The following is a 27,972-nucleotide window of genomic DNA, read 5'->3' on the forward strand; positions in this document are numbered from 1 at the left end:
TACTGCCAACTAGTGGACAGAAAGTGCAGGTACCGTAGGATAGACTGCCGTGTACAGGAGAGTGCCCCGCAAGAGGTAAATTACCAGACCGGGAGTAAAATCTGATAGGCCTGGTGCTACAGATCTGTGATCCTAACTACTTGAAAGGCTGTGGCAAGGAATCAAAAGTTCAAGGTTTGCCTAGGTTACAAAGTGAGTTCAATGGATCTACACAGGAAGGTGAAAAAGACAAGATCTGAGTAAATCGGGAGCGTGGGAGTCACGGGAGAGGGGAGGAAGAAAGGAGGGGAGGGGATAAAAATGCATAGTTCGATAAAAACAATTTTTTAAAAAAAGTGATTTGAAGACCGACTTTGACAACCTAATGGCCTTGCCTCAAAAGTGTAACAGACGGCTGAGAAGCTTGCCCATAATGTGCGAGGCTCTGATTTTGTTTGTTTGGTTTTTTTTTTTTTTTTTTTTTTTTTGAGACAGGGTTTCTCTGTGTATCCCTGGCACTCCTGGAACTCTTGTAGACCAGGCTGGCCTCGAACTCAGATCCGCCTGCCTCTGCCTCCCGAGTGCTGGGCTAAAGGTGTGCGCCAGCACTACACGGCTCACCAGGCTCTAACTTGAATATGCGGCACTGAGAAAAAGAAAAATGTCAAATCTATGGTTTTTTGTTTTTTTTAATAGAGTCTCTTTACAGAGCCCTGGCTGTCCTGGAAGTTGATATGTAGACCAAACTGGTCTTGAACTCACAGGGCTGCCTGCTTTTGCCTCCCAAGCGCTAGAATTAAATTTGTATGTTTTAACTCAGTGTTGTGTTTGTGCATATATGTCTCTATTGGTGTATGTGTGCGTGAGCGGAGTTCCCCACAGACCCAGAAGAGGGCGTTGGATCCCCCTGCTGAGTTTTTGGAGGCTGTGAACCATTCCATGGGGATGTTGGGAACTGAATTCAGGTCCCCTGGTCCTCTTAACTGCCAAGCCATCTCTGCAGTCCCAAATTTATTTTTTTAAGTAAGTGGTCCCAATATGTAAATTTGAGATCCATAGATAATAATGTTCTAAGTGGCTTTGCAGTCTACAAAAGTTCTTCTGATTGGTGGCCTTGAGCACAGTGTTCACGAAGGGAGTAGGCAGAGTGCCTTGGCCTAGCACAGCCATTTTGACTTCAGACTCCATTTTACCTGTAGAGTAAAATAAAGTTTAGGCTCCCAAGCCCTAGGGGAGCTGAGAACTTTCCAATGGCTGACCAACCTCCTCTCTAAACTATAAAAATAGTTGTCATGCATCTTTAGTTCTTAAGAAACATGACTCTTCCAAGCCACAGAAGGAACAAATGAATCTGGTTGGGCTGAAAGGCTTGCATTGTATATGGGTTGACAATGATGGAGCACACAAGGAAGCCCCTAATCTCTAGATCCTGATTGGTAGAATTTTTAACTGTAACTTGGCAGCACATGTTGGTAGATTTTATACTTATAGACCCCACTTCTGCCCCTACTCAGGGCTGCCAGGAGAAACGAGGTGGTGATTTGCTAATGTGGCCAATTATTGGTCTTTGGAATCCACAAGTGTTGTCTCTCTTCCTCCTCGTGTCCTGTAATGGGCCAGGTGTAACAGTTCATTCTCAGGGAGCGTTACTCCTGGAAGGGACCTCAGTGAGTTCCATCATTCTGTCATTCTGTAGTGGGGAAGTCGAGAAACAGATGCATATAGCCAGTTTCCACCCTGTCTGAGAAGAACTTGTATAGTAGCCCAGGCCTATTTGTGAAGTCACTGTCTTCCCTGGTAATTTTAGTTGCCCAAGAAAACTACAACTGGCTTTGCTCATAGAAAAGATATATAGGTGTGCTTGTTTCTTGATAGAAGGACTCCCTATGCGACCCAGGCTGTCCTCGAACTCCCAGACTCCAGAGTGTCCTCCTGCCTCTGCCCCTGAGATCTGGTGTCACAAGAGTGTGCATCACGCCTGAGGTCTCCTGTTATGTCACAGTCTTGTGTAGCCCAGGCTGACCTTGAAGTTGCTACGTAGCCAAGAATGGCCTTGGATTCCTGATCCTCTTGCCTCGGCCTCCTGAGCGCTGGGATTACAGGTCTGTGCCATTGCTTGCTGAACTCATTTTGTTTAATCTGAAGGAAACTTGTTTCCTACAAGGAGTCATTCTCAGAAGCTCACACAACTTCCTACGTGCAGAAACTGCCTTCTCCAGCGGCCTCAAATAGCAGCTGCCGTTTTAGAATCCAGATCATGTTCATTACTCTTATTATTCATAGTTCTCTTTCCCCGCCTTGCTCTCACAGAGCTGCACCTGCCTCTGCCTCTAGAGTGTTGGAATTAAAGGTGTGCGCCATCAAGCTGGGTCTCAGTTGGTCTTTCTTATCCAGTCGGCTGCCTGGACCTTGCCCTGGTGGATTCTAGGCAGATGCTCTACCACTGAGCTACATCACCAGACCTCTTTACTTTTTCTTTAGAAAACTTCTTGAGAAACGCTCTCATTTTGCAACCTTGGCAGGTCTGGAACTCAACAGGTAGACCAGGCTGGCCCCAAATGCACAGAGATCTGCTTGCCTCTGCTTCTCAAGTGTTGAGACTGAAGGAATTGCACCATCAGACCCAACAACAACAAATTATGTGTTTGTGTGTACACGTGTCTGTTGATGTGTCTGTGTGTATATATGTTTACACATGTCTGCTGATGCATGTGTATGTGTCCATGAGTCTGTCAGTATGTGTGTGTGCCTGTGTGCACACGCGCACTTGTCTGCCGATTTGTAGAATCCAGAGGTTGATGTTAGCTATCTTTCTCAATTACTCTCCGCTTTACTTTTTGAGACAGAGTTTCTCACGGAACCAGTACCACTCACCAAGACTGGCTGACCAGCAAGCTCCAGAGATCTCTGCCTGTCTCCACCTCCCCAGCGCTGGGGTTATAGGCACTGGCCACCGCATCCAGATTTTTACACATGCTGGGGGTCCAAACTCAAGTCCTTATGTTTTTCATTCTGGGACAGGGCTCAGCAAATTGTCTGGGCTGGACTTGAACTCATTCTGTAGCCCATGCAGACTTGGAAGTGCTCATCTCCCTGACCCAGCCTCCTGAAGAGCTGAGATACAGTACTTTGCCATCAGGTCCAGCTTGGTACCATACGTCTATGGTTGATAATCTCATAGGTAAGAATTGGGAAGATGGCCCAGTGCTTACTTTAAAATCCTTATTGTACAACCACGAGGACCTGAGTTCATATCCCCAGAACTCCTGTAGAAGTTGGACAACTTGGTCTCCTGTAAATCTCCATGCTGGGAGGTAGAGACAGGCAGATCATGGGGACCAGTTTAACACTAGCCCATGTAGCCGAGGTAGTGACTACTAGGTTCAGTGAGAGACCCTGTCTCCTAAAGTAAGGTGGGTTACCCTGGCTCAGCCTTGCCGTTTGAGATTAGTACAGTCTCCAGCTTTTGTCAGAGAAACCTCTTATTGCAGAGACCCCCAGCTGGCCAACGCACAGAGAAAAGGGGATGATGGAGAACTTGGTCCTCAATGGAACCTTTATCTTACCCTCTCCCCGGCTCGAACACTGTAGAAGAGGGGGCAGAGAGAATGCAAGAATCTACAGCTGGGGCAATGTGCAGCCAAACAATGTCCTTTGAACCTGACATCGCCGTCATATTTGTGAACTCAGTGCAGCTGTGGTTATCTGCTCACAACTGGGCCTGCCGGCATCTCCTCATGGGTGGGTGGAGGGCCTTCCTGAGGGACTATTGGCAATCAGTGGTCGCTGGGTGATGTGGCGTCATTTTCCCCAGTGGCGTAGCGTGCTCCAGTAAATACCTCGCACCCACAATTGTGCAAATAATTAACTCAGTGGGCCACACACAAAAAGCCAGGAAAGTGGGATGGGAGTATGGGTTCAGATGACTAAAATTCATTGTCTATGTGGTGGTGGCAAATCTTGGTTGTCAACTTGACAGACCTGGGAGAAGGGAACCGCAGCTGAGGAACTGCCTTTATCTTGTTGGCCTATAGGCATGTTGGTGGGACTCTCTCAATGGGTTGTTGATGGATGAGGGCTCAGCCCACTGTTGACAGTGCTACCTGGAGCACCTAGTCCCGGGTTATGTAAGAAAACTAGGTGAGCGGCCTGGGGAAGCAAGTCACTAAGGAGTGTTCCTCCATGGTCTCTGCTTCCATTCCTGAGTCGAGTTCCTGCTTTGACTTCCCTCAGTGATGGACTGTGGAACTTGTGAGGCAAATAATTCCCTTCCTCCACAAGTTGCTTTTGGTCATGTTGTCTATGACAGCGACAGAGAGAAGACTAGAATGGACATGGGGAAAAGGGTCAAATAACAAAAGATATGGAAAAAAGCAGGAAGTGATAAGAGGAAGACAATCCGATGTCAATCTCTGGCTGCCATGCACACACGCATGTGCACGCGCAAGCGCGCGCACACACACACACACACACACAATGTGCCAGGTGATTGTATGGTGATTATACAATTCTACCTATAGTTTCAGAACCTACGAGACTCAGCTCAAAAGGATGCTGAGTTTGAGGCTAACTTGGTCTACATAGTAATTTCAAAGCCAGGCTGGGATAGTGAGACCTTGCCCTAATAATAAAATAACCAGATTTAAGGAATGAAAAGAGACGTTACAAATGTCCAAAATCAGAAATGGAAAAGCTAGACAATATATGTAAAATGCTGATGGGGGAAGGGTGTATATACTTAATTATCAGTTTCATGTAAAAGCTATAGATATATCCTTTGTATGTGGGCTCTGAAGATTCTCTATTGTAGCATGAATGATAAAAACCCAGAGACAGATACTGGGGTTCAAGCTGAAGATCAGAAAATCAAAGCAGTCAAGCCACTGGAGAGTTCTTACCTCTACCAAGGCTCAAGGGGGCAATCCTGTCCTCAATGTGACTGCAGATTTTGCAATATCTTCACCAAACCTCAGTCTGTCCTGAGTTCTTTTCTCCTCCTGCCTTATATTCCTCTCTCTGCCCAGACACATCACTCCTGTCTCCCTAGTGCTAGGATTAAAGGCCTGTGACTCCCTAGTGCTGGGAACACCTTTGTGTGAGTTCTGTTTCTCTTTTTAGACAGATACAATCTCGTGCAGCCCAGGGCGGATTTGAGTCCTGGGATTAAAGGTGTGTGCCACCACTCCCTGGCCTCCAGTGACTTAGTCTGCACTCCGATCTTCAGGGAAGCTTTGTTTTTTAAAAACACAAATAAAATATTACTCTATCTCAAAAAAAAAAAGTCATGGATAGAAATTCCACAGATAGCTGAAGGATTAATCAAACAAAAGCTCTTTTAATAAGACATTTATATTTTTATGTGTATGTGTTTACGTGCACCGTGTGTGTGTGTGTTGGGGGGGGGGTACCCAGAAGGAGACACTGGATCCCTTACCACGAGTTACAGGTGTCTGAGAGCAATCTGATGTGGGTGCTGGGATCCTGACTTGGGGCCTCTGAATGGGCAGTAACCATTCTTAACCACTGAAGCATCTATGCAACCCATTCAAACTCCTGCAATAGAAATGTGCATGCAGTAGAAACCCTGATAACAAGCATAGAGATCAATCAAATAGAATCAGTAAGTCCGAATAACTATGGATGGCTAGAAACCACTGCAACTATTTAAAAGAACTGAACCATTAGCCGGTTTTTAAAAGAGCTCAGATTTTTCTCTCATAACTCATTCTAGATTGCATTTTTATTGAGTGTCTATGACAGGGACAGGAAAGGGTTTGAGAGGAAAGAGTTGATACTTTCATAGAATGTTGATGTTACACAGAACAGAAAAATACATGGGCACGGTGTGATGCAGACAGTGGAGAACTAGTGACTGGATCCCCAGGGTCAGCTCCCTCTATGATACTCTTTTTAAATTTCTATTATGATCCCAGGCATGGTGGCACACACCTTTAATCTTAACGCTTGCCGAGGGAGGCAGAAGCAGGTAGGTCTCTGTGAGTTCGAGGCCAGGCAGGGCTGTGCCGTGAGACCCTGTCTCAAAAAGACAAAGAGGAATTGTTGTTATTGTTGCTGTTGTTTTGAAACAGGGTTTCACGGACTTGCCCTGGTTGGCCTAGAACTACCCAAGAGACGCAGGTGAGCCTTGGATTCACAATCTTCCTGCCTCGGCCTCTGGAGTGCTGAGATTACAGAAGTGTGTCTTCACAGGCAGCTTGCAGTTGTCTTGACCGTTCAGGGTCATGTGCATATAAATTTAGCTTGGATAAGTCATGTGGAAAAAAACTGTAAAGCATAATCCCATAGCAGGGGACCTGGTCAAAGGAGAAAGCCAGTAACCTGTGCTGTAAACAGAGAGGCCGTTTGTTTTCCCCCACCTTCCTGAGCCTTTAAATACATGTGTGTGGGTCCTTCTGAAATCCACCACAGCAAACTGTTGGGCCCTTCCCCCTGGGATGTCTGTTTATTCCCTGCTGACCTTTGCTAGCAAGTACATCTTGCACCTCCTGGCCTAACCAAAAGCTTCTTGTTCTGTTTAGTTGTTTACTGATTCAGCCCTTCAATACCACGAACTTCCAAACCCTGGGTTTTTCCACAGTGCTGCAAGCACGTATGTATAGACCACGTTCACCCTTCAATAAATGGCATTCTCTTAGCACGAATGACCTGTTGTATGATGTTTCTCAAAATCCTTAGCTCCTCGCTCACAACTCTGTATTGCAGTAGCGCTGGTGCTACAGCAAACCATGTGTGTTACTTTTTTTTTTTTTTTTTGAATCAGGTTCTTCTTATTACGCTCCAGCTGACCTCAAACCTGCAATCCGGCCTCATTCTTCTGCTGCTGGGATTATAGTTGTAAGCCACCGTGCCTGGCATATTTGTTCCTGTGTGCCTGTACTTGCAGATGGCAGACGAAAACCTTGTGTCATCCCTTGGTAGACATCCACCTTGGTTTTGCACATGTATGTGTGCACATGTGCAATGTGCACACACACATGTGAACACAAGGAAGCCAGCACACACTAATTGTAGTCCCTCAAGATGGGGTCTCTCCTGCCTGCCTCTGTGCCCCCCCCATCTCCCTCCCATAGGGGAGCTAGAATTAAAGGCGTGCGCCACCACCCCAGGCTGGCTCCCCAAGTTTACTTCTGAAACTGGATGCCAAACACGACTCCCCCCCCCTCCTCCAATTTCCACACCTTCTTGAAACCAAGTCTCTTTGCCATCTTGATTCTCTTACCAGAAGATGAATACGATTGAATACGATCTGAAAGAATTTTGTTTTCCAGCAATCAACCATCAAAGAATTCTTTTGTAAAACCAATTGGGTCTGCCACCTCTTGAGAGTCGTGGTTCCTCTCATCTCATCATTCCACTTCCTTTTGTTTGTTGGGGATGTCCGAGAGAGCATTCATTGATAGTTAACCTTCCCTGTGCTGTTGGGTGTCCCTTGTTTCACAGTGTGATTGATCACATTGAACTCAACGCTGTATCTACCCATTCTAAAATGAGATGAGAAATTGGGAGTTTAAAGAAGCCCCGTGTTACCACAACAGTGAAATACAGGTGTGGGCAGACCCCGGCTCAGGTGGTGGGGCCTTTTCCGGAATGTGGTCAGGTGGAAAGGATGCCAGGAAGCCACAAGACCTGATTAGAAAAGCCCGCCCTGGCTGCAAGCCCAAATCAGGTGTTGACATAGGAGAGATCCAACAGAAGCTCTGTGATGGAGGATAGAAGCTGTCCCAAATGGAGTGGAGCTCAGGCCTTCCTGGCAGGCAGTACTGCTAAAGACTTGGCTTGTATGCAGCCAATCCTTCCTGGGTGTAGGGGAGGGGGCCAAGAAAGACTGCAGGTTTCACTGGAGCAGAGGGACCGCCTGGTCTTCCTAACCTTGCAGTTTCACCGCCCCTCCTCAGGGCGGCGCTGTACGTAGACAGGCCGTTATCCAGGCCGTTGGCGCGCAGGTGCTTTCTATCCCTCTGGAGGCTTGTGCGCAGGCGCAGGGTGAGCAGCACGGGCCGTTAAAGGTGCGTGCGCGGACTTCGTCTAGTGCAGAAGTCCCCAGGCCGCGTTCAAGTGTGCTTGTTTTCCTTGGTGAGCTGTTCCCCTCAAAGAACTGCCTTGCCAGCCTGTGTGGTTGGTGTAAGCGACTCTGCAAGAGAAGGACGAGGAGGCGTCGGCGGGATGCTGGAGGTCCTGGTGCTAAAGGTGAGGAGCACCCGCCGCCTTCCTCGAGGCGCGTTTCCACGTGTGGCTGACATCTTACCTCCCCCTCCCCCCAGCCCAGGTGCCCGAGGCTCACTTTCAGATAAGCAAGTGATGCAGTTGCACCCCCCCACACACACCCGTAATGTAGGTTGCAGATGTGGCGGCAAATGCTAATAGCTTTGAGCTATCCAGTTTATGAACTGGTGGAGCACGCAGGAAAATCACAGGACGTTCCAGGCCAGCCTGGGCTACATACTGAGAACCTATCACATAGACACTACCTCCCCCAAATTAAATATTCACTGGTGATCTGCTCTGTTACAACTAAATTTTTTATGTAAACTTTGACCGTCTAACCAAGGTATATTCACGTATTAACATTTGTGGTTATTGCCTATGTGGGTGTGTATGTGCCATGGTTCACATTTAGAGGTCAAAGGACAAGTGACCCAAGGGTTGAACTCGGGTAGTCAAAGGTGCCTTTTATTGGATCATCTTACCGGCCTTGCTTATTTTATTAATTTGTTTTGGGGTCTTAGTCTGTAGCCCTGGTTTGCTGGGTACTCCCTACATAGACCAAGATAGCCTTGAACTTAGATCCACCTGCGTTTGCCCCTCCAGTGCTCGGATCAAAGTCGTGCACTACCACCCCCAGTCATCTTTAAAAATCTATTTTTTATTATGTGTCTGGATGTGTACACATTGAGTGCAGGCACCTTAAGAGCTGGAGTTCCAGGCAGCCATGAGTCACCCGATGTGGGTGCTGGGAACTGCCGAGAATTGAATTTGGGTTCTCTGCAAGAGCAACCAACCAACTACTCACTTTTAACCATGGAGCCATCTCTGCAGCCCATCAGGCATCTTTTCACGGGATGAATTGGCCACCTTACTGGGTTCAGAGGGAAAAGGCCGTTTCAGGCCCTCGGTTTTTTTTTTTAAAGTGGTTCAAGCTTATGGTGTGGTGGTTGATTGAGTCTTAGAAACCCTCTTTACACTCTGAAGGTCAGTCCCTTTCCTGCTAAGTGATTTGCAGGTTTTTTTCTCCCATTTCATGGTGTGCTGGTTACTTATAATTGACACAGCCTAGAATCATCTGGGGAGAGTTTCTCAATGAGAAGTTACCGAGGTCAGGTTGGCCTGTGGGCACGTGAGTGTGATTGTTTTGATTGCTGGTTAATGCGGGAAGCCCCATCCCACTGTGGGCCTCTGCATTCGCTGGACCTGGCATCCTGGATTGTATGATCAAGAAAGTTAGCTGAGCCAGGCGGTGGTGGCGCACGCCTTTAATCCCAGCACTTGGGAGGCAGAGGCAGGCGGATCTCTGTGAGTTTGAGACCAGCCTGGTCTACAAGAGCTAGCTCCAGGACAGGCTCTAAAGCTGCAGAGAAACCCTGTCTCAAAAAAAAAAAAACCAAAAAAAAAAAAAAAAAGTTAGCTGAGCAGAAGCAAGCAAGGACCCAGTCGCACGTTCTCACTCTGCTCTTGACTGGATGTGATGATCCAGCTCCTTCTGAGTTCCTGCCCTGTCTTCACTTCCTGCATAACGAGCCGCAGAAGAAACCCTTTCCTCCCCTACATTGTTTTAGGTCAGGACCATTTATCACAGCCACAGAAAGGAAACTAAGACGTATGGACTATTTATTGATGGACTTCCTGGAGGCAGAATATACAATTTTGATCAGTTATTTTCCTTTTGTTGCTGTTTCATATCCAAGTAGCCAAATATAACATGAAGCTTTTGTATTGTTTCCATCTAAGAGTTTATAGTCATACATCTCATAATTAGGCCTTTGATAACATTTTGAGTTTTCTTTCTTTTTTACATTTTTTATTGTGTGGGTGCATTCATTTTCATTATGAGGAGGCACATGCCATGGTGTATGTGACAAACTTTTTTTATTTATTTTATTATGTATACAATTTCTGTCTGCCTGTATGCCTGTAGTCCAGAAGAGGGTACCAGACCTCATTACAGATGGTTGTGAGCCACCATGTGGTTGCTGGGAATTGAACTCAGGACCTTTGGAAGAACAGGCAATGCTCTTAACCACTGAGCCATCTTTCCAGCCCCTGTGACAAACTTGTAGAGCTAATTCTCCTCTTCCATGTTTGCATGGGTTTCAGAGATTGAACTCAGGTGCCAGGCTTCCCCAGCAAGTGCCTACATCTACTGAACCTTCCTGCCTGTCCCTTGAACTAATGTTTTTATATGGTGCTCATAACATCATTCTTTGGCATGAAATATTCAGTTTCCCAATAATGTTTTTGGAAAGACTGTCATTTCCCCATAGAATGATTTTGGTACCTTTCATCAACTATTATTGGACCACATTGTACAGGAGTTCATCCTGGGCTTTTTATCCTTCTGGTGTGTATGTCTATAATTGTAACAGCACCACACTGTTTGATTATTGTAGTGTTGTAGTAAACTTTGAAAGCAGGTGTGAGTCCTTCTAGCTAGTTTGGCTTTGATACAGTGCTTCCAGGTAGGACTGGCTTCTACCTGCTTCAGTAGCCTAATCCTGCCCACCACCCCATGTGTGCTGTGGCTACAGGCATGCACTACCACGTTCCGTCTTATGTAGTGCTGGAGATTGAACCTAGGACTTCATACATAGGTAGGCAAGCATTCTACTAGTTGAGCTACGTCCCCACCACTTAAGCTTTGTTGTTTTTAGAGGTTTGTTGGCTACTTAGGGTCCCTTAAAATTTTATAAAAAATAAATAAAAAGCCATTACGATTTCATAATAAGAATTGAATCTGTAGTCAATTAACATTTTAATTTATATCAATGTTAAATCTTCCAGTCGACAAGTGTGGATGTGTTCTCATGGTTTTTTAAATTATTTTTTATTTTATGTACATTGGTGTTTTGCCTGCATGTATGTTGTCTATGTGAGGGTGTCTGATCCCCTGGAACTGGAGTTACAGACAGTTGTAAGATTGCCATAAGGGTGCTGGAAATTGGACCCCAATCCTCTGGAAGAGCAACCAATGCTCTTAACCACTGATCCATCTCTCTAGCCCCAATTTTTTTTTTGCTGAGTCAGGGCTTCTCTGTGGCTTTGGAGCCTGTCCTGGAGCTAGCTCTTGTAGACCAGGCTGGCCTCGAACTCAGAGATCCGCCTGCTTCTGCCTCCCAAGTGCTGGGATTAAAGGCGTACACCGCAGCCCTCATTTTTTAAAGAAAGGATCTCACTCTGTACCCCTGGCTTGCCAAGAACTCATTCTGTAGAGCAGACTGGCCTTGAAGTTAAGGAGATGTCTCCCTCCTCGGAGTGCTGGGACTAAAGACGTCTTCTGCCTCCCCTGTGTTTTTGTGACTGTCTCTTTCATCATTGTTTTATTGTTTTCATAGTAGTTGTAATATAGCTTTTATAGAATCCTTAGGATTTTCTATGTAGACAGTCATACTTACAGAAAGTGGCAAGTTTATTTTTAGTTTTTTGGTAGTCTTGTCTTACAGTATTATCTAGCAGACTCCAGCCAATGTTGAATGAAATAGTATGTACACCACTATTAGATTTTTATTTCCTATATTTTACTTTCTGTCCTTTGATATAGATCCCATTGGTAAATACAGCTGGATGCCCTGGCACACTCTTGTAAGCCTAGCACTTAGGAGATAGAGATCACTCTGCTGTAGCTAGTTTGAGGCTAGCTTGGGCTAAGGGAGATCCTGTCTCAAAAGCCAAAACACAACAAAGTCCCATTTCATAACTAAGCTTCTTTAGACACTAGCTATTGTCTGGTCCTTAAGTTCTTGAGCAGACTTGTAAGCTACTTTCAAGTCCTTGCCATTAAATATCTAGGTGGCGGGGTGTCCTCCCTCTGTTCCTTTCTAGGAACAGAGCTCTGGACCTTGAGGGATTAGGCAAGTCGCTGTCTAGTGACTTTTTCTTGGCCATGTGTTATAGTTTCATTCTTCATATGTGTAATACCTGGCTTTACTGGATTTTGTTTTGTCCCTTATTATATTAAGCATGAAGGTGACAGTTTTGCTATTAATTATATAACTATAGACTAATCTGCAAATACCAAAATCAAAAGGACTGCTGTCTTCACCCCCAGTTTTATAAAAAACCTCAAACAGCCAACTATAGTGGCACACACCTTTAATCCTAGCACTCAGGTGGATATAGAGGCAGGTAGATCTTTGTGACTTAGGGGCCAGCCTATTCCACATGGCCAGCTCCAGGCCAGTCAGGATGCATAGTGAAATCTAGTCTTAAAATAAATCCTTCACCAACCCCACATCGGACATAGGACTGATCTCCAAAATATACAAAACTCAAGGAACTTGATAGCAAAAGAACAAATAATCCATTAAAAAGAATGGGGTACAGACCTAAACATAAAAGTCTCAAAAGACGAATCTCAAAGGGTTGAAAGACACATAAGGAAATGCTCAACATCCTTAGCCATCAAAGAAAATGCAAGTCAAAACAACTCTGAGATACCATTTTACACCTGTAATAATGGCCAAGATCAAAAACAATATTGACAGCTTATGCTGGAGAGGATGTGGAGTAAAGGGAACAGTCTTCCATTGATTTTGGGAGTGCAAAGTGGTACAGCTGCTTTGGAATCAGTATGGTGATTTCTCAGAAAATTGGAAAACAATCTACCTCATGACTCAGAAATACTGCTATTGTGTATATACCCAAAGAATACTCAATTGTATCACAAGGACATGTGCTCAACTATGTTCATAGCAGCATTATTTGTCATAGCCAGAACCTGGAAACAACCTAGATGCCCCTTTACTGAAGAATGGATAAAGAAAATTTGGTACATTTACATAATGGAGTACTACACAGCAGTAAAAAATGACATCTTGAAATTTGCAGGCAAGTGGATGAATCTAGAAAAAACATATTAAGTGAGGTAAACCAGACAAGAAAGACAAATATAATATTTACACATAAGTGGCTTTTAGACTTAAAGCAAAGAAAAATCAGCCTACAGTCTACAATCCCAGAGAAACTAGACAACAAAGAGGACCCTGAGAGAGACATACATAGATCTACATAGGAAGGTAAAAAAGATGAGATCTCTGAGTAAATTGGGAGCTTGGGGTCATGGGAGAAGGTAGAAGGGGAGAGGGAAGGAAGAGGGAGAGTGGAAAAAATGTATAGCTCAATAAAAACAATAAAAAAGGAAAAAGATCAGCTTAGTGGTAGTGGTGTTACACACTTTTAATCCTAGCACTTAGGAGGCAGAGACATGCGGATCTGAGTTTCAGGCCAGCCTGGTCTACTAAGTGAGTTCCAGGACCGATGTCAAAGCAACAGAGAACCCTGTCTTGAAAACAAAAAAAAAAGTAAAATAAAATGTTCAGAAGAGTAGAAACAACTAAAACTTATATCTATGCTCTCTGGTGTGTAAAGATTCAGAGTTGTGGTGTCTTGTTGCTTCTAGTCCCTCTCAGTAGACAAAGGTGGGACATGCATTAAAAAATCAATGGTGGTTTTAATCGGTTGTTTTTAATTGAAATTATAACTTTTTCCAGTTTTCTAGCTTATCTCTAAAAAATACTTTGTGCAGTTTTTAATTTTCATTTGTATGAATGGCTGTTTGAATAAGGATGGCTTCCATAGGCTCATAGATTTGAATGCATCGTCACTAGGCATTATTTGAAAGATTAGGAGGTATCGCCTTGTTGGAGGAAGTGTGTCACTGGGGATGGACTTTGAAGTTTTCAAAAACCCAAGCCAGGTCCAGTGGCTCTCTTCCTGCATCCTATGGCTCAAGATGTAGAACTCTCAGCTTCCTTCTCTATCACTGTGCCTGTGTGCCATCATCCTCCTGCCCTGGCCCTGATGATAGTGGTCTAAACCACTGAACTGTAAGCCAGCCAGATTAAATGTTTCCTTTCCAAGATTTGCTATGCTCATGGTGTCTCTTCACAGCAATAGAACACTAAGATAGTATGTATCTGGGTGTATACTGTGTGTGATGGTGTCCTTGGAAGCTGGAAGATGGCATCAGATCACCTGTAAGTTACAGGTGGTTTTGAACTTCCTGGCTTGGGGTCTGGGAATGAACTCAGTCCCCTGGAAGAGGATCAAGTGGTCTCAGCTGCTGCTTTCTCTCCAGCCTCTTGTAGGTCTTTTTAATTCCATTTTAATTTATTTTGTGCATATGTGTGCTGCAGCAGGCATATGGAGGTCAGAGGACAACTTAACAACTTGTGGAGGTTTCTCCTACTTTTGAGTTCCAGGGATCAAACAACTCAGGTCTTCAACCTTGGCAGGAGACACCTTTATTGGCAGAGCCATCTCACTGGCCTGGTTTTTAAAAATGATAATATATAGCAAGGCATATTTAGATAGCTCTGACTTGAATCTTCTACTCTACTCTTCCTTTCCCCAGGTAATAATTTATATTTGTTTTGATTTATGTTATCCTTCCCCAGCTTTTCTTGAGTGTGGCGGGGCATCATGTTAAGACTGGGGTCCAGGGCCTTGCCCATGTTAGGTGCTTGCTACCACTGAGCATTCCTCGTCTCTCTCCTCTCTCCCTCTAGCCCACTTTCAAGATATGGAATCGTAGCTCAGACTAGCTCTTGAACTCACCGTGTTGTAGGTACAAATGATGTTTAACCCCTGATCCTCCTGAGTGCTGGGATTACAGGTCTATTGCCAACACATCCCATTTTATGACATGCTGGAGATTAAACGAAAATGACATGCATGCTAGGCAAGTGTTACCAACTGGGCTACATCTCCAGCCCCTATTTCCCTGTTGAATAAATAAATGTTCACATGCAGTGCATCTTATGTGACTTTGGACTTAGCATGACTGCGGTGACGACGGAATGAAGAAAGGATAAAGACACATGAATGTAAAGACTGAGATATGGTGGGCTGTGTGCACTCTGAAGGAGCATCACCAAGTATGCAGTGAGTTCATTGAGTGCAGCAGGAGCATGAGGGGTTAGCTAGTCTCAAAGGAATCTTTGTATCAGAGCCATCTTGAGTTGCAGTCATGAAGAAGCTGTAGTTGCTAGTTTTATACGCACTGCCACATCCACAGTCCAGCCAGAGGAAGGCTTTGCTGATTCTCATGACTCTGAGGCATTGGTGTCCTTGGCATGCCTGTGCCCATGTCAGCCATACACATTCACATAGGACTTCTCTGCTCCTTACAGACTCACTCAGCTTCCTTGGCTCCGCAACACTTACGGTCTTTTTTTTGTGGTTGTTTATGTTTTAATTTTTATTTTCTTGGTTGTTGTGCAGGTTTTTTTTTTGAATTTTCTTTTTTTTTCTCATGGTTTATTTTTTAATATTAAAAATTTCCATCTCCTTCCCTCCTCCTCCCCCCTCCCTCCCCTCCTCCTCCCCCTTCCCTCCCCTCCTTCTCCCCCTTCCCTCCCCTCCCCCTCCACCCATACCTCCCCGTTGCATGTTTTTTTTGAGACAGGATGTCTACATAGCCTGCCTGTCCTAGAACATCATTCGTAGACTAGGCATGGTCTCAAACTCACTGATCTACCTCTGCCTCCTGAATTCTGGGGTTAAGGTGTGCTACACCACCACCTCCAAGCAGGTTTTTCCTTTCTTAAAAAGGGGTTATAAATATGTCAATAGCTTGCTTATGTATATCATGTATATTTTTGAAATATTAGAATAAGGGCATCTGTTTTGCCTTTTAGGGGGGGTAGAGTTTGAAAAAGGTGTTAGATTCATAGTCCTCGATTGGCTTCAAACTTGTGATCCCCCTACCTCGGTTTCCTAAGTCCTACATGTGTGTTGCCATGCTCAGTATCCTATTTGGTTTTTTAATTGTACACATAATTAAGAATTTCTTACCTGTGCTTGTTTGTGTTTGGGGATTTTATCTTCAGTCTGACGGGGTTTTTTTTGTTTTGTTTATATATATATATATATATTTTAAGACAAGGTCTCATTATATGGCTCTGGTTGTTCTGAAACTTACTGCGTAGACCAGGCTGGCATCAAACACCAGCTTCAGACTAACCATTTAAGACAAAGGTGCTTGTCCAGAATTAGTTAGACCACTTAAGGTTAGACACAGTTACTGTAATTTAAGGGTTTGTATCACATGGCTCTACTTCTAAATCATACATTATTTTGTCTTCTTAAAATACTACAGATTGAAGATCCAGGTTGCTTTTGGGTAATTATAAAAAGGATGTAGTCAATTTTTAGAACAAGAAGTCGACTATCAAAAACTGAACAGTGCCATGAATGACTTCTATAGCAGCATGTGTCAGACATAGAAATAAAGCCGTTAATGCTGGAAGAAGGGCAGGTATGTGCTTTTCTTACTGTTGCCAAGACCTACATGTGCCTTGACCTCAGTGGTTTAAAACAGCATTCAAAATGCAGTGTTCTGGACCTAGCTGGTGAACTGCCTTAGCAACTCGTATCGTCATTTGGTGTTTGTTTGTTTTGTGCAAGGTAGAACCTAGTCTGGAAGAGGATGGTTAGGCCAGGTTGTCCTGCTGTGTGAGCTCCCGGGATCCAAACTCCATTGGCCTTGGCAGCAGGGACTTGACTAGCAGAGCTGTCTCCCCGACTGACTTTAGAAGCGCGTGGTGTGAGACAACACAGGCTGTCTTCCTAGGACCGGACACCAGAGTGTTCTAGACCCACATAACAGGCAGACACATGCTCAGCATACAGGACATGGGATTTTAGTTACTGTTGGTGCTTCCTTTTCTCTTTTCTTTATTTTTTGTTACCTAGACTTGGGCAACTTGAGTTCTTCATTCTACTTGTTCCATGTTGTGGCCCCTTCTGTGTTTCATACAACATAAACTCCATTGTACACAGTCTGGCCCTCTCGTCGGGCCTTTTTCAGGAAAGTGGACTTTTATAATACATGATAGGAACACATTTATAAGCTTGTTTTGAGTAAAAAAACTAGAAAACATTTGCGTCCCCCCCTTATTAGTAATGATGATGTCTATTTTTCATGTAACACTAAATGCTAGCTTCAGAAATGAAGCTAGATCAGTTGGTCTTAAGATGTGTGTGCGCGCGCATGTGCATCTGTATTAACTTCCCCTTTTGTCCTTTGTTTGGTGTGGGCCGATAGCATAGTTAAATGTTTTGGATAGATTTGATCTCTTTCCCTCAATAGCATTTCTATTGTGCACTTCCTGTTGTGTTAATTTGGGAGATGAGGACTGACTTGGGAGGTGTTGAGATGCCGTAGATGGATACCGTCAGCCTGGTCCCCATGGCACTGCCCAGTGTCTCACTCGCCCAGCTCTCACCAGCAGCGGCCAGCACTGCCTACACCTGCTCTTTCATTCGTGTTTTGACATAAGATTTTTCCCATTCTCTCTGCATTCTGAATTAGGCTTCATGAAGCCAAAAGTAGAAACTTTTCCTTGTTTATAACTAATATGAATAGTTAACTGGGTGTAGTGGTACACACCTTTAATCCCAACACTTGGGGGAGAGGGGAGGCAGAGGCTCTCTGAGTTCAAGGCCAGAGAGCCAGGGCTAGAGAGACCCTGCCTCAACAACAACAAAAGAGAAAATAAACAATTTGTAGTGTAAACACTTAATGAAGTTTTTTTTAAATGTATGAGTGATATACAACTTTATGCCAGAAGAGGGCACCAGATCCCATTACAGGGTTTGTGAGTCACCATGTGGTTGTTGGGAATGTGAACGCAAGACCCCCCTTAAGAATGAATCTTATTCTTAAAAATTTTTCATCTTAGTGATTGGTGCCAGTTACCATCCCCTTTGCTATTGAGTCTTCTCTATATTTCACTTAACTTTATTTTTGTGCTAGGGATTGGAAACCAGAGCTCCATGCATGCTCTGAACGTCACCCCCCCAGCTCCTCTGTAACTTTACAGTACCATTTGATCTCTGTGGCTTCTTAGTGCTTCCTTTTCTTTTTAAAAGCAAATGTGTCTATTAGAAGCCCCTTGATCCAGGGGCTTCGGTGCCACTTCCCCCAGAAGGCACGTGCTTCTGTTAAAGCTGCTTCTCTGCATGTGGGCTGACAGAAGAATAGGGCAGCAAGGCAGCAGACAAGAGTACAATTTGTGTATGGCTCAAGACATGGTAATCTTACAGGATCCTGGCATTTCACATCCATGAAATAGGATAGGAGCCCAACTCAGGCTGCCTCATGTGTTTCTCTAGAAGAGGCATGAAGAAGGCATGTTTTTATAGGGAGGTTGTCACCACCATAAAGGTGTGTTTTGGATACAAGGATTGAAGCTGGGTTTCTGCATATAGATATATTATTGAGCTACAACCGGCTCATTTGTGGTCAGTGTTATTCTTGGTAGATTGCTGTAGAATAACAGTTTCAAATTTCCCTGGCTGTGGAAGTTAACTGTGCCTTAGATTTTGACATTCAATAGAAGTGCCCTTCATTCTTTGTCAGAATTTCTCTCCAGCCACTGATGTTTGAACTGTATGAAGTTCTTGTGGAATACTGTACTGTTTTCAAACTTCAGTTTGCAGGGTGGCTTTGTGAAAGCCTGTGCTTAGCATATGGTTTGCCTGGCTGTGGGCTGCCAGTCAAGTAGCCTGTGGCTTGGTGATAAGGGCTGTCACTTTATCAACGGTGATTCCTTTAAGAGCAGCTGCAGGCATTCAGAAAGTAGTTTTTGAAGACTCAGTATATGGTAGGCAATGTACATTGACCAAACACCAGAAGACAAAGTTCATATGGGTCGTAGATCTAGGGACTGTTATGCAAGTCAAAACCAGACATTAAGATGTGTGAGGCCACGAGGAAAAAGAACCTGGGGTTGAAGTTTCCAAGAGCCATTTGTAGGCTTTGTTCTCTGACTGAAGAAAGAGCAGTGCATTTTAACTTGCATGTTGTACAGACAGCCTGGTCAATGAGCTGCCCTGCTAAGACCCCAGTGGAGAGCTGAGTTACTGCAGAGTTTAATTTACAAGTTAGGTCTAGGAATTATTGGCAACAATAATAAGCTAACATCATGACAATATACTACAATAAAAATCCACTCTAGGGCTATTTTTAGGTGATATGAAGGATGTTTGAACCAAGTGCTTCAGTCCTATGACAGCAGGCCTGATGTCCAAGACAGGATGACTTCTAAGTAATTAAGAGGCCAGTACTGTGGCACACACCTTTGATCCAGCACTCAGGAAGCAGAGGCAGGCGGATCTGTGAGTTAGAGGCCAGCATGGTCTACAGAGGGAGTTCCAAGATAGCTCCAAAACTACAGAGAAACCCTGTCTCAACCCCCCTTCCCCAAAAAAGAGACCGGTACTATTTACATAGTAGGTTTTGGGGCAAGTGAGCACTTCATGTTCTAGGCTCAATGGCGCAAGATGATATAAAATTTCCTTATGGTACTTGGTGCAGAGGATAATTAAAATTATGAATTGTTTACTTCTGGAACTTTCATTATTGGACCACAGTTAACTGTGAGCCACAGAACTGTTATGAAAAGGAAGTACTGTAGTAAGAAAACATTTCCTGAAGTCTTTCCTGACAGATGGAGACCCCTGCAGCTCTCTGCTGTAATGATCTGAGGGACTTTTTGATGTGTCTCATATGTGACTGAGATTTGCTTTCGTTTTGCAGGTGTGTGTGGTATACTGTCAGGAGCTGAAGTGCTGGTGCAGGGCTGTGATTAAGTCAATCGTCTCTTCCGCAGACCATTACCTGGCAGAGTGTTTCCTTGTGGATTTTGCCAAGTGCATTCCAGTAAAATCCAAAAAGTACATATCTGTTAATCTTGCCTCATCTACCTTAAGGAGACAGATAGCAGTCTTAAAGGAAAATGTCAGCAAAGAAAATACATGAATATTTTTTTTTAAAGAATTTTAAAGCTATGTTTCAATTATGAGTACATGTGTGGTTGTGTATGTCTGTGTGTGTGCACCAGAAGACCATTGGGTCCTTGGAGCTGGAGTTCCGGGCAGTTGTGAGCCACCTAATGTGCGTGATGGAACCAAATTCAGGACCTCTGCCAGAGCAGCGCATGCTCTTACCTGCTAAGCTATCTCTCCATCAAAGTCAGTGTCAGTTTTTAAAGGAAGGAGAGACTTGGAAGCACAGGTGGTCAGAATGGGGCTCTTAGGAGGCTTCTGTTCTGAAAGCATAAGGCAAGCCTTTGTCTCTGCATCTCTTGGTGCCTATGCCAACTCCTAGTCTGTTCCCTTAGCTTGCTCATGGACACAGGAGGTTCTTAGAGGGAGAGAGATGACTCAAGAATGAAGCTGCCAAGAGGTAAAAACTTTTTGTCTCATAGAAGAGAAGGATGTAGACCAATGTAAGGGTACACAGGGCAGAGTATGCATGCATACATTCATGGTTAGCCTGCATAACACAGGGAGGGCATGACCATCTCTTCGGGTACAACACAGGAGCCAAAGGTCTACTGGGCCGGCTGCTCCAAGTCTGGGACTGATTGTTATAGTTTACTAAAACTAATAGGCCAGTCTTTGTATTTGTGCCAACCTTTCCAATTTCCATCCCAGAGTAAAAGTGGTCAGTTAAGTAAATATAAGGGCCCTCTTCCCATGAATAGGGCGCTTAACAAAGGAGGCTAGAGTTACATCAGTGGCATGCGACAAATGGGACATGAGGTTTACAGAGCACAGGAAGAAAGCAGCTTGTGTCCACAGCTTTACAACTTTGATGGTTTTGTTTGGTTTTTATTTAGGACAAGAGAATTACATGATGAAAGAGCCATGTCATTCAGCAAAGCCACCATTTTCCCATCTCCCTAGATAATAAGCCTGTGTGTTTGTCTATGAAGGGAATGAATGGTGGGGACCAGAAAGAGAGCCAGTTGATATTTGAAATGTCATAGGATGTGACCAGTAGTTTGCCTGAAGAAAAATGGAGTAAAGATAATTTATCAAACCCCAGCCTCCAGCTCTAGTGGCGTCAGTGTCTGTTTACAGAGATTTGTGTGTGTACGTTGGGGTTGATGGCTAAGCCACAGTGCACACAGGGAGGCTAGGGGACTGCTCACAGGATCGGTGCTCTCCTTCCTTCTGAGACCATGCGGGTGTCTCAGGCTTGGCAGCAGGTGTGTTGGCCCTCTGATGTACCCCACCTGCCTTATGGTATTTTAAAATCTGAAATAGCCAGGCATGGTGACGGTGACACATGCCTGTAATCCTAACACTTGGGATATGGAAGCAGGCCTGTCTGAACTATGTGAGACCTTGTATAAAAGAATAAAAATAAAAATTCTATGTAAAGTTCTTCCCAGGTTCAGTCGTTGTTCAGTATTCCTCACCGTTTGTAGCCTCACTGGACATGTTTTTTTTGTTTTTGTTTTTTTTTTTTTGCCTAAACCTCCTGTATCATGGAACTTTAACAGATTATTTATGTATAATATTTAGGACATATTAAAAACTCCTGCTCCTTAGGGAACAGCTTAAGGCCCCTGGTCAGGTGTCTCTAAGATTGTTTCTATATAAGAAAAGGAATAATTGTTTCCTATATAAAGTATATTATGTAAGTGCACTAAATAAATTATGTATGATTTTTACTTATAATAGAATTATTTGTATTTTACTTTTAAGCATCCGAGTCGCAGTAGAATCCTTTATGCAGCTTCCTTATAGAGCAAAAAAGTTCAGACTTTATTGTACCAAGCCTGTGACATTGCACATTGACTTCTGTGAGGACAGCGCTGAGATTATGTAAGTACAGCGTTTTTTTGACCACTTAAAATGTTGACACCCCTTTAGTTCTGTTTCCACCATTTGTTATGAAGAACACAATCAGAGAAAGTAAAATCTAGTTAACTAAAAATCAATTCCATAGCCGGACGGACAGTGGTGGTGCACGCCTTTAATTCCCAGCACTCAGTAAGCAGAGGCAGGCATATCTCTGAGTTTGAGGCCAGTCTGGTCTGCAGAGCAAGTTCCAGGACAGACCTCAAAGCTACACAGAGAAAACGCTATGTTAAAAAAAAAAAACCAAATTGATTCCACTACTTGCATCCGTGTTTGAGCCAATAGCTCTGTAATACCATGGGTGTGTGGCATTGTGAAGTCACTGTTTTGCCTCCAGATTAAATCTTAACTAAACGATCGTGACAGAAGACAGGCTTATTGAATAAGGGGATAGGATCTGATGTCTTGGGTATCTTAGAAATAAAAGACAACAGCCTGCCACAAAAATACTTGAATTTTTTACACTTTCCCTCCCAGTATGCAACATGGGAAATGAGATAGAAGGCAATGAAACATCATGAAAGAACGAACTTGTGCTGATTTCAGGTGTTTGAGTGTAAGGATGATAGCAGTTTATTTCATATTCAAACAAATTGACAGTAATTTTACAGAGCACTCTGGTTGTTTCGGGGATGAATAAAGTAGGCTGTTCTAATGCACAGTTTTTGTATGTGGGGGGCTCTCCAGTCACTTTCCTTTCTTTTGAGTGGATTTGGATACCACTTAGCTTCATTTGCCAACAAGGTGAGTTATAAGTTGCTTTATCTCTATGAATTTTTTCTAAAATTAAAAACAGGGAAATTAGGATGTTGTGATAATTAAAGGAAATATAATAAGCCACGTGTGGTGGCATATTCCTGTAATCACATTCTCAAGGCTGATGCGAGAGGACTGCTTGTTGCCTTGGTGATACTGTGAGATTTGGTCTTAAAAAAAAGCAGAAACAATACAAAACATAAGAGAATTCACTGTAAGTTCTGGTAACTGCAGTAGTGAAAATGAGTATTTTCTATTGTTATCATTTTTTATTATGAGAATTTTATGAGACCTTGTTACCAAATTAAACCAAACTGCTTTGAAAATGACCAAGCCTCCTTGAATGGTATTTTTTCCCACTTTTACTGAAAATAGAGTTTTTTTCTCACAATACATCCCAATTAGAGTTTCTCGGTTTCTCCTCTCATCCCCTCTATCCAGATTGTAGCGAGAATTCTATTGGGTCTTAATAATAAAAACCCTGAGTCAGATACTAGGGGATAAATGCTGAAAGATCAGAGAAGCAGGAGTAGCCAGCCCCTAATTTTACCCCTACTGATCCTCAGACCAAATGGGCAATCCCTTTCCTAGGAATCCTTAGACTGAATGCAGGAGAGCCTGTCTCTACTTCTCTAGTGCTGGATTAAAGTTGTGTGCCTCCCAAGTGCTGGGACCAAAGGTATGAGAATGACCCAAGGCTGTTTAATCGTTCATTGGAATCCTGTGGAAATGTTAGATTAGGAGATTTAAGGAAGTGATAGTCTCATATGGCATGCATTCACCTTTTGTAAAGCAGGTATTAAACTGCTTGATGTTGTTCACGTTGGTTATAGAAGGAAAAGTAGGACATGGTTTACAATTTTCTTGTTTGTTGCTAAGTGATGGAAAAATCATTTTTTTAACCTATGTTATTGACATGGTGTTTTTTATGAAATTTTGAGGACTGAAGAACAGTTTCCTATTAATAACGGATTAATTTCATCATTAACCTTTATTAGAGGATCTGGCAGAACCGTATGGGATCTGATGTGATACACACACCACACACACACACACACACACAACACACTTGTATGGGATCCGATATGTGATATATATGTGATAATTCCTATTTCCAATTATTTCTTCCCTAGCTGTGGAACAGGAATTTCAAAGCACCGCACCTGAAGTGGGTGGTGGGCCAAGTGGGCCGGCTGTAGACTGTTGGGGTCGTCCCAAATGTTGATGCCAATTGTAGGTAGAAGTATGTAAATCCATGAGAGCCTGAATAAAAGACTATCGATGGAGGTTGATTTTGGGGGTTAAGCTCATTAAACCTCTCAGTGTCCAGAGCAGGATGTCTGGCCAGGGAGAGGAATCTGCAGTGTAGAACAAGCTGGCTGTCTCAAGCATGTTTCCTTTTGCATGTTTCTTTATTCCTTGGGGGAAGAAGAAAGAAAAGGCCATTCTCACAAGGCTTTCAGTTTGTATAGATATACAGGGCAAGTTAGCAACTTCATATGTGATTACAGTAATATCAAGCATGCATTTCAGAGTCCCAAAAGCAGGTAAAGGAGGCCTCTTACATCTCAGAGGGAGGGGGAGGCATGGCTGTAAAGCTCCACGGGAGATATGGGGAGGATTAATTAAGGATGGGACTTTAAAACACTACAGAACTCTAAGAAGTTTTCATGCACTTAGGGTGTAGCTAAAGTTTATGATTAACTGTAAAAATGCAGCAGCACTGCCATACTTTCTGAGCATTTCTCTTTCTTCCCTGGTGGCTGGGTAATCCAGCAGGGTAGACATAGCAACCTGTTTTGACTCCAGCAGGGTGCCTGCCAGTACCCAAGTGAGAATTTTTCTCTGAGGCTGGTTTATCTTCTTCTGCGACTCAGGCCCCTTTCCTGTGTCTCTAGGGGGTAAAGGTATAGGCAGTTAATTTCCTGGGCTATGGTCTTATGTTAACTGAAACCAGGTGAAGGGTAAATACAGAATATTTTTTTTGCCAGCAAATCATAACAGGATTTATTACTCAAATTGTCCCCTTTTGTTTCATTCTTAAGCAATACATTTACAATTTGAAAAGATAATATTTTACTGATGTTAATATTCAACTCATCTTGTTTGAGCATCAGTGAGATGGCTCAGTATGAAATGTCTGGGTGTGCACACTAGAACCTTCTCCATGGTCACCATATGAAGATGGCCAAAAGAAAAGATCCCATAAAATTGTCTTCTAGTCTCCATACATCTGCCATGGCCCACAAACCCAGAGTCACCTTACAGACACATAGAAAAGAATTTTTTTTAACATAAAATTCATTGCTGCTCTATTATCTGGAATCAACGTATAGTATGTTTAGAAGGCAGTACTTCAAGATGAAGTGACCAAATGAAAAGTCATGGAGACAGGAACAAGAAAATAGAACAGTAAATAATATATACATATCTATAGCACTTCAAGCTATGTTATGAGATATAGAGGTTGATTGCTGATTATTCTATTTTAGTACATATCAACCAAAGAAATCATGCTTTGAATATGCATATGAGGTTATTTACGTTTCAGATTCTCTAGTATTAAGTCTTTTCACATTAATGTCATTAAAACATGTTATATCACAACATAAATGACACAAATTCACATCCATAAACTTTTACAGCTGGATTAAGATATTCAATGTAATTGAAGAGCAGTGTGAAATCTCACAGGGTTCCATCATTATTTAAATTTGTAGAACTTTACTTCATGCGTTTGCAGTACAAAGTAAAAGGCACTATAATCTACGGGCAGATGCTGATACTGGCAGCATTTCTTCTCCATAATCAATACTCGTGTAACTTAATAATGGATGTTCACTGAAGATGTTGCCAAATTCTTTATAGTTAGAATCTTTTCAGTGTTTTTGCACTTCCTCAAAGACTACTGTAATATGAAATTGTGTAGTAAAAGCTTATTCTTGTAGAAAAACTACCATAAAATAAAAAAACATGCCACACTGACTCTAAGGTGTCTGTACAGTATATTTTCTTCTCATGAATTTGAAGACTTCTGATACATGCAAAGGCTTTTCAACATTAGTTACATTTATAGAGTTTCTTTCCTCTGTGTGTTCCTTTATATTTTTGAAGATTACTGTGAAAGGCATTACTACACTGATTTCATTCCACAAGGTTTTTCTCCACTATGTGTTCTTTTATGCCTTAGAGGACTACTGTGATATATAAGGCTTTATCACATTGATTGCATTGATAATTTTTCTCTCCATATGTGTTTTTATTTATTTGGAGAAGATTCTGGTATTAAAAGGCTTTACCACACTGATTACATTCATAGGGTTTCTCTCCAGTGTGTTTCTTTCATGAATTAGAACATTATGATATGCAAAAGCTTTACCACACTGGTTACATTTGTAGGGTTTCTCTCCAGTGTGTGTTCTTGCATGTATTTGAAGATGACTGGGACGTGTAAAATCTTCACCACCTGATTACATTCATAGGGTTTTTTTTTTTCCAGTGTGTGTTCTTTACTGTTGGGAGCAGTGAGACCCCAGATCCTGAATTTCTTGTAATCCCCTGATCTAAATGCCTACAGCTGCTCTGAGCACGAGACCTTCAGGAGTTCCTGATGACAGGAGAATGGTTTCTGGTGGGTTTGACTGGGGCATGGCTATCTCTATATAATCTGCCCATGAACACAATAAAGGGGCATTCTTGGGAAATTCAAGGATGACCCCTGTCGCTGTCTCTCTGTCTGTGTGTGTCTGTGTATTTTACCCTCCAGCCCCTTGCCGAATCTCGCAAACTGGGTGCCAGCGCAACCAAACACAGACATGGGAAATGACTCCTTTTGGGAGAGGGGAACCAACGTCACAAAGTTCCTAAGGAAATGCTAGCTTTTATCTAACCACCAGAAATCTTCCTACAGTCCTGGTTGGGCCCATTTTTGGATATTTGGACTGCTTTATGGAGTTTGGGAAATTGGAGTTTCCTCTGGAAGCAACAGGAATGAGCTTTTTTTTTGTTCTTTCTAAGCCCCCCCTTTGTCCGACTTTTGCAGTGCCTATATATCTTTCTCCAGCATTCTTTGTGAGAAGTATACTAAAGATGTAGACTGAGCAAGCTGGTAGAGATGAAAACCAACTGGGGCCAGGGTAACTAGAGCCTGGAGTGAGGGCCACCCAGAGAGTGTAGCTGACTTTTCCAGGGCTGACTCTGGGGTTGGTTGATCAGTGTGTGGTGCCATTCTCTATGGCAGCCAATGATGGATGGTGCCACACTTGGCTTTCTCACCAAAGAACTTGGACTGTGTTTGGGGGAAATGGGTTTGTTTGCAGGTAACTCGGGACAGTGGTTGGTGATAGGAGGTGTCATACGTTGGAATGGGGGGGGTGTCATCTCAGGCAGAGCTGTGAAGATGGCATTGTCATACATATCTGGAATCTATACCCTGAAGCAGAACTGGTATAAGCTCCTTGTATGCTTGATTGTGTGGGAAACACCCATCATCCAACAATAAATGGCAGTGGTATATTAGCATAGGCTTTTTACTTAATGAAATCACACCTGTTTTGCTGTCCAGACCTGCCACAAAATGGGACAGTGCAGCTATCCAGTACTTTCAGAACATTCTAAGAGGTAAGGCCAGGGGTGTTACACACTGCTTTGAGTTGATACATGTGGTAGCTTACACTTCTGTTGCCAGATGTCTGAAGATCCACATGCATGGGTGTGACCCCCTTCATGGTGCTCCTGAAGTTACATTGAGTATGCCCCTATAATTTTACAGGTGGGATTTGGATGTCAGTAATTGTCAGTTGAAATTAAAACAACAACAAAAAACAAACTGGCTGGTTGGTTAGAGCACCCTCTCAAAGTAACAGTCCCTGCCTCTCAAGAGTGCTTTTAAATGCTGAGGGCATACAAAGTGAATGTGTGCATATTTTCTTGATCCAGCAGTTATGAAAAGCCGGCTTCTTTCACTGAGCAAGGGATTAAGTGTACTTTTGTTTAACAATTATTGTTGCTAACTTAAGCATGTTTGTCGACGGGACCTTTGCAGATCTGTCAGCAAAACCTGGGATTTGAAGACCTTAAAGAATGGGGTGGACTACAGTCTTAATGCTATAAACACCTTACTTCAGTTTCAGTATACATTTATACACAAATGTAGCAAAGAAACCAGTAACCCAAGGAAGATTTCTGCTCAGAAAAACATAATCAGAAAAGCATGCAGATAATCTCCAGTGAACTTTCATACTGAATTTTAACAGAGCAGCCCTTTTCCCAGAACTTCCTCAGCACAGACCAATTTAGACACAGTTGCCTGGCACATACCATAGATTGTATCTGGGAAAGCACAAAAGC

General features: G+C 43.2%; 1 protein-coding gene across 1 annotated transcript in view; it reads left to right on the forward strand.

Moving 5' to 3' along the window:
- The first annotated feature begins 8,163 nt into the window (after window positions 1-8,163).
- Tdrd12 (tudor domain containing 12) overlaps window positions 8,164-27,972 on the forward strand; it is a 69,882-nt gene continuing 50,073 nt past the window's right edge. Inside the window, 7 exon segments of the mRNA XM_042055614.1 lie at window positions 8,164-8,187; window positions 16,310-16,342; window positions 16,344-16,425; window positions 16,428-16,468; window positions 19,754-19,890; window positions 21,712-21,831; window positions 27,188-27,372. Of these exon segments, the coding sequence (XP_041911548.1) occupies window positions 8,164-8,187; window positions 16,310-16,342; window positions 16,344-16,425; window positions 16,428-16,468; window positions 19,754-19,890; window positions 21,712-21,831; window positions 27,188-27,372 (622 nt within the window).

The sequence above is a fragment of the Arvicola amphibius genome, chromosome 8 (genome assembly GCF_903992535.2).
Source record: "Arvicola amphibius chromosome 8, mArvAmp1.2, whole genome shotgun sequence".
Lineage (NCBI taxonomy): Eukaryota > Metazoa > Chordata > Mammalia > Rodentia > Cricetidae > Arvicola > Arvicola amphibius.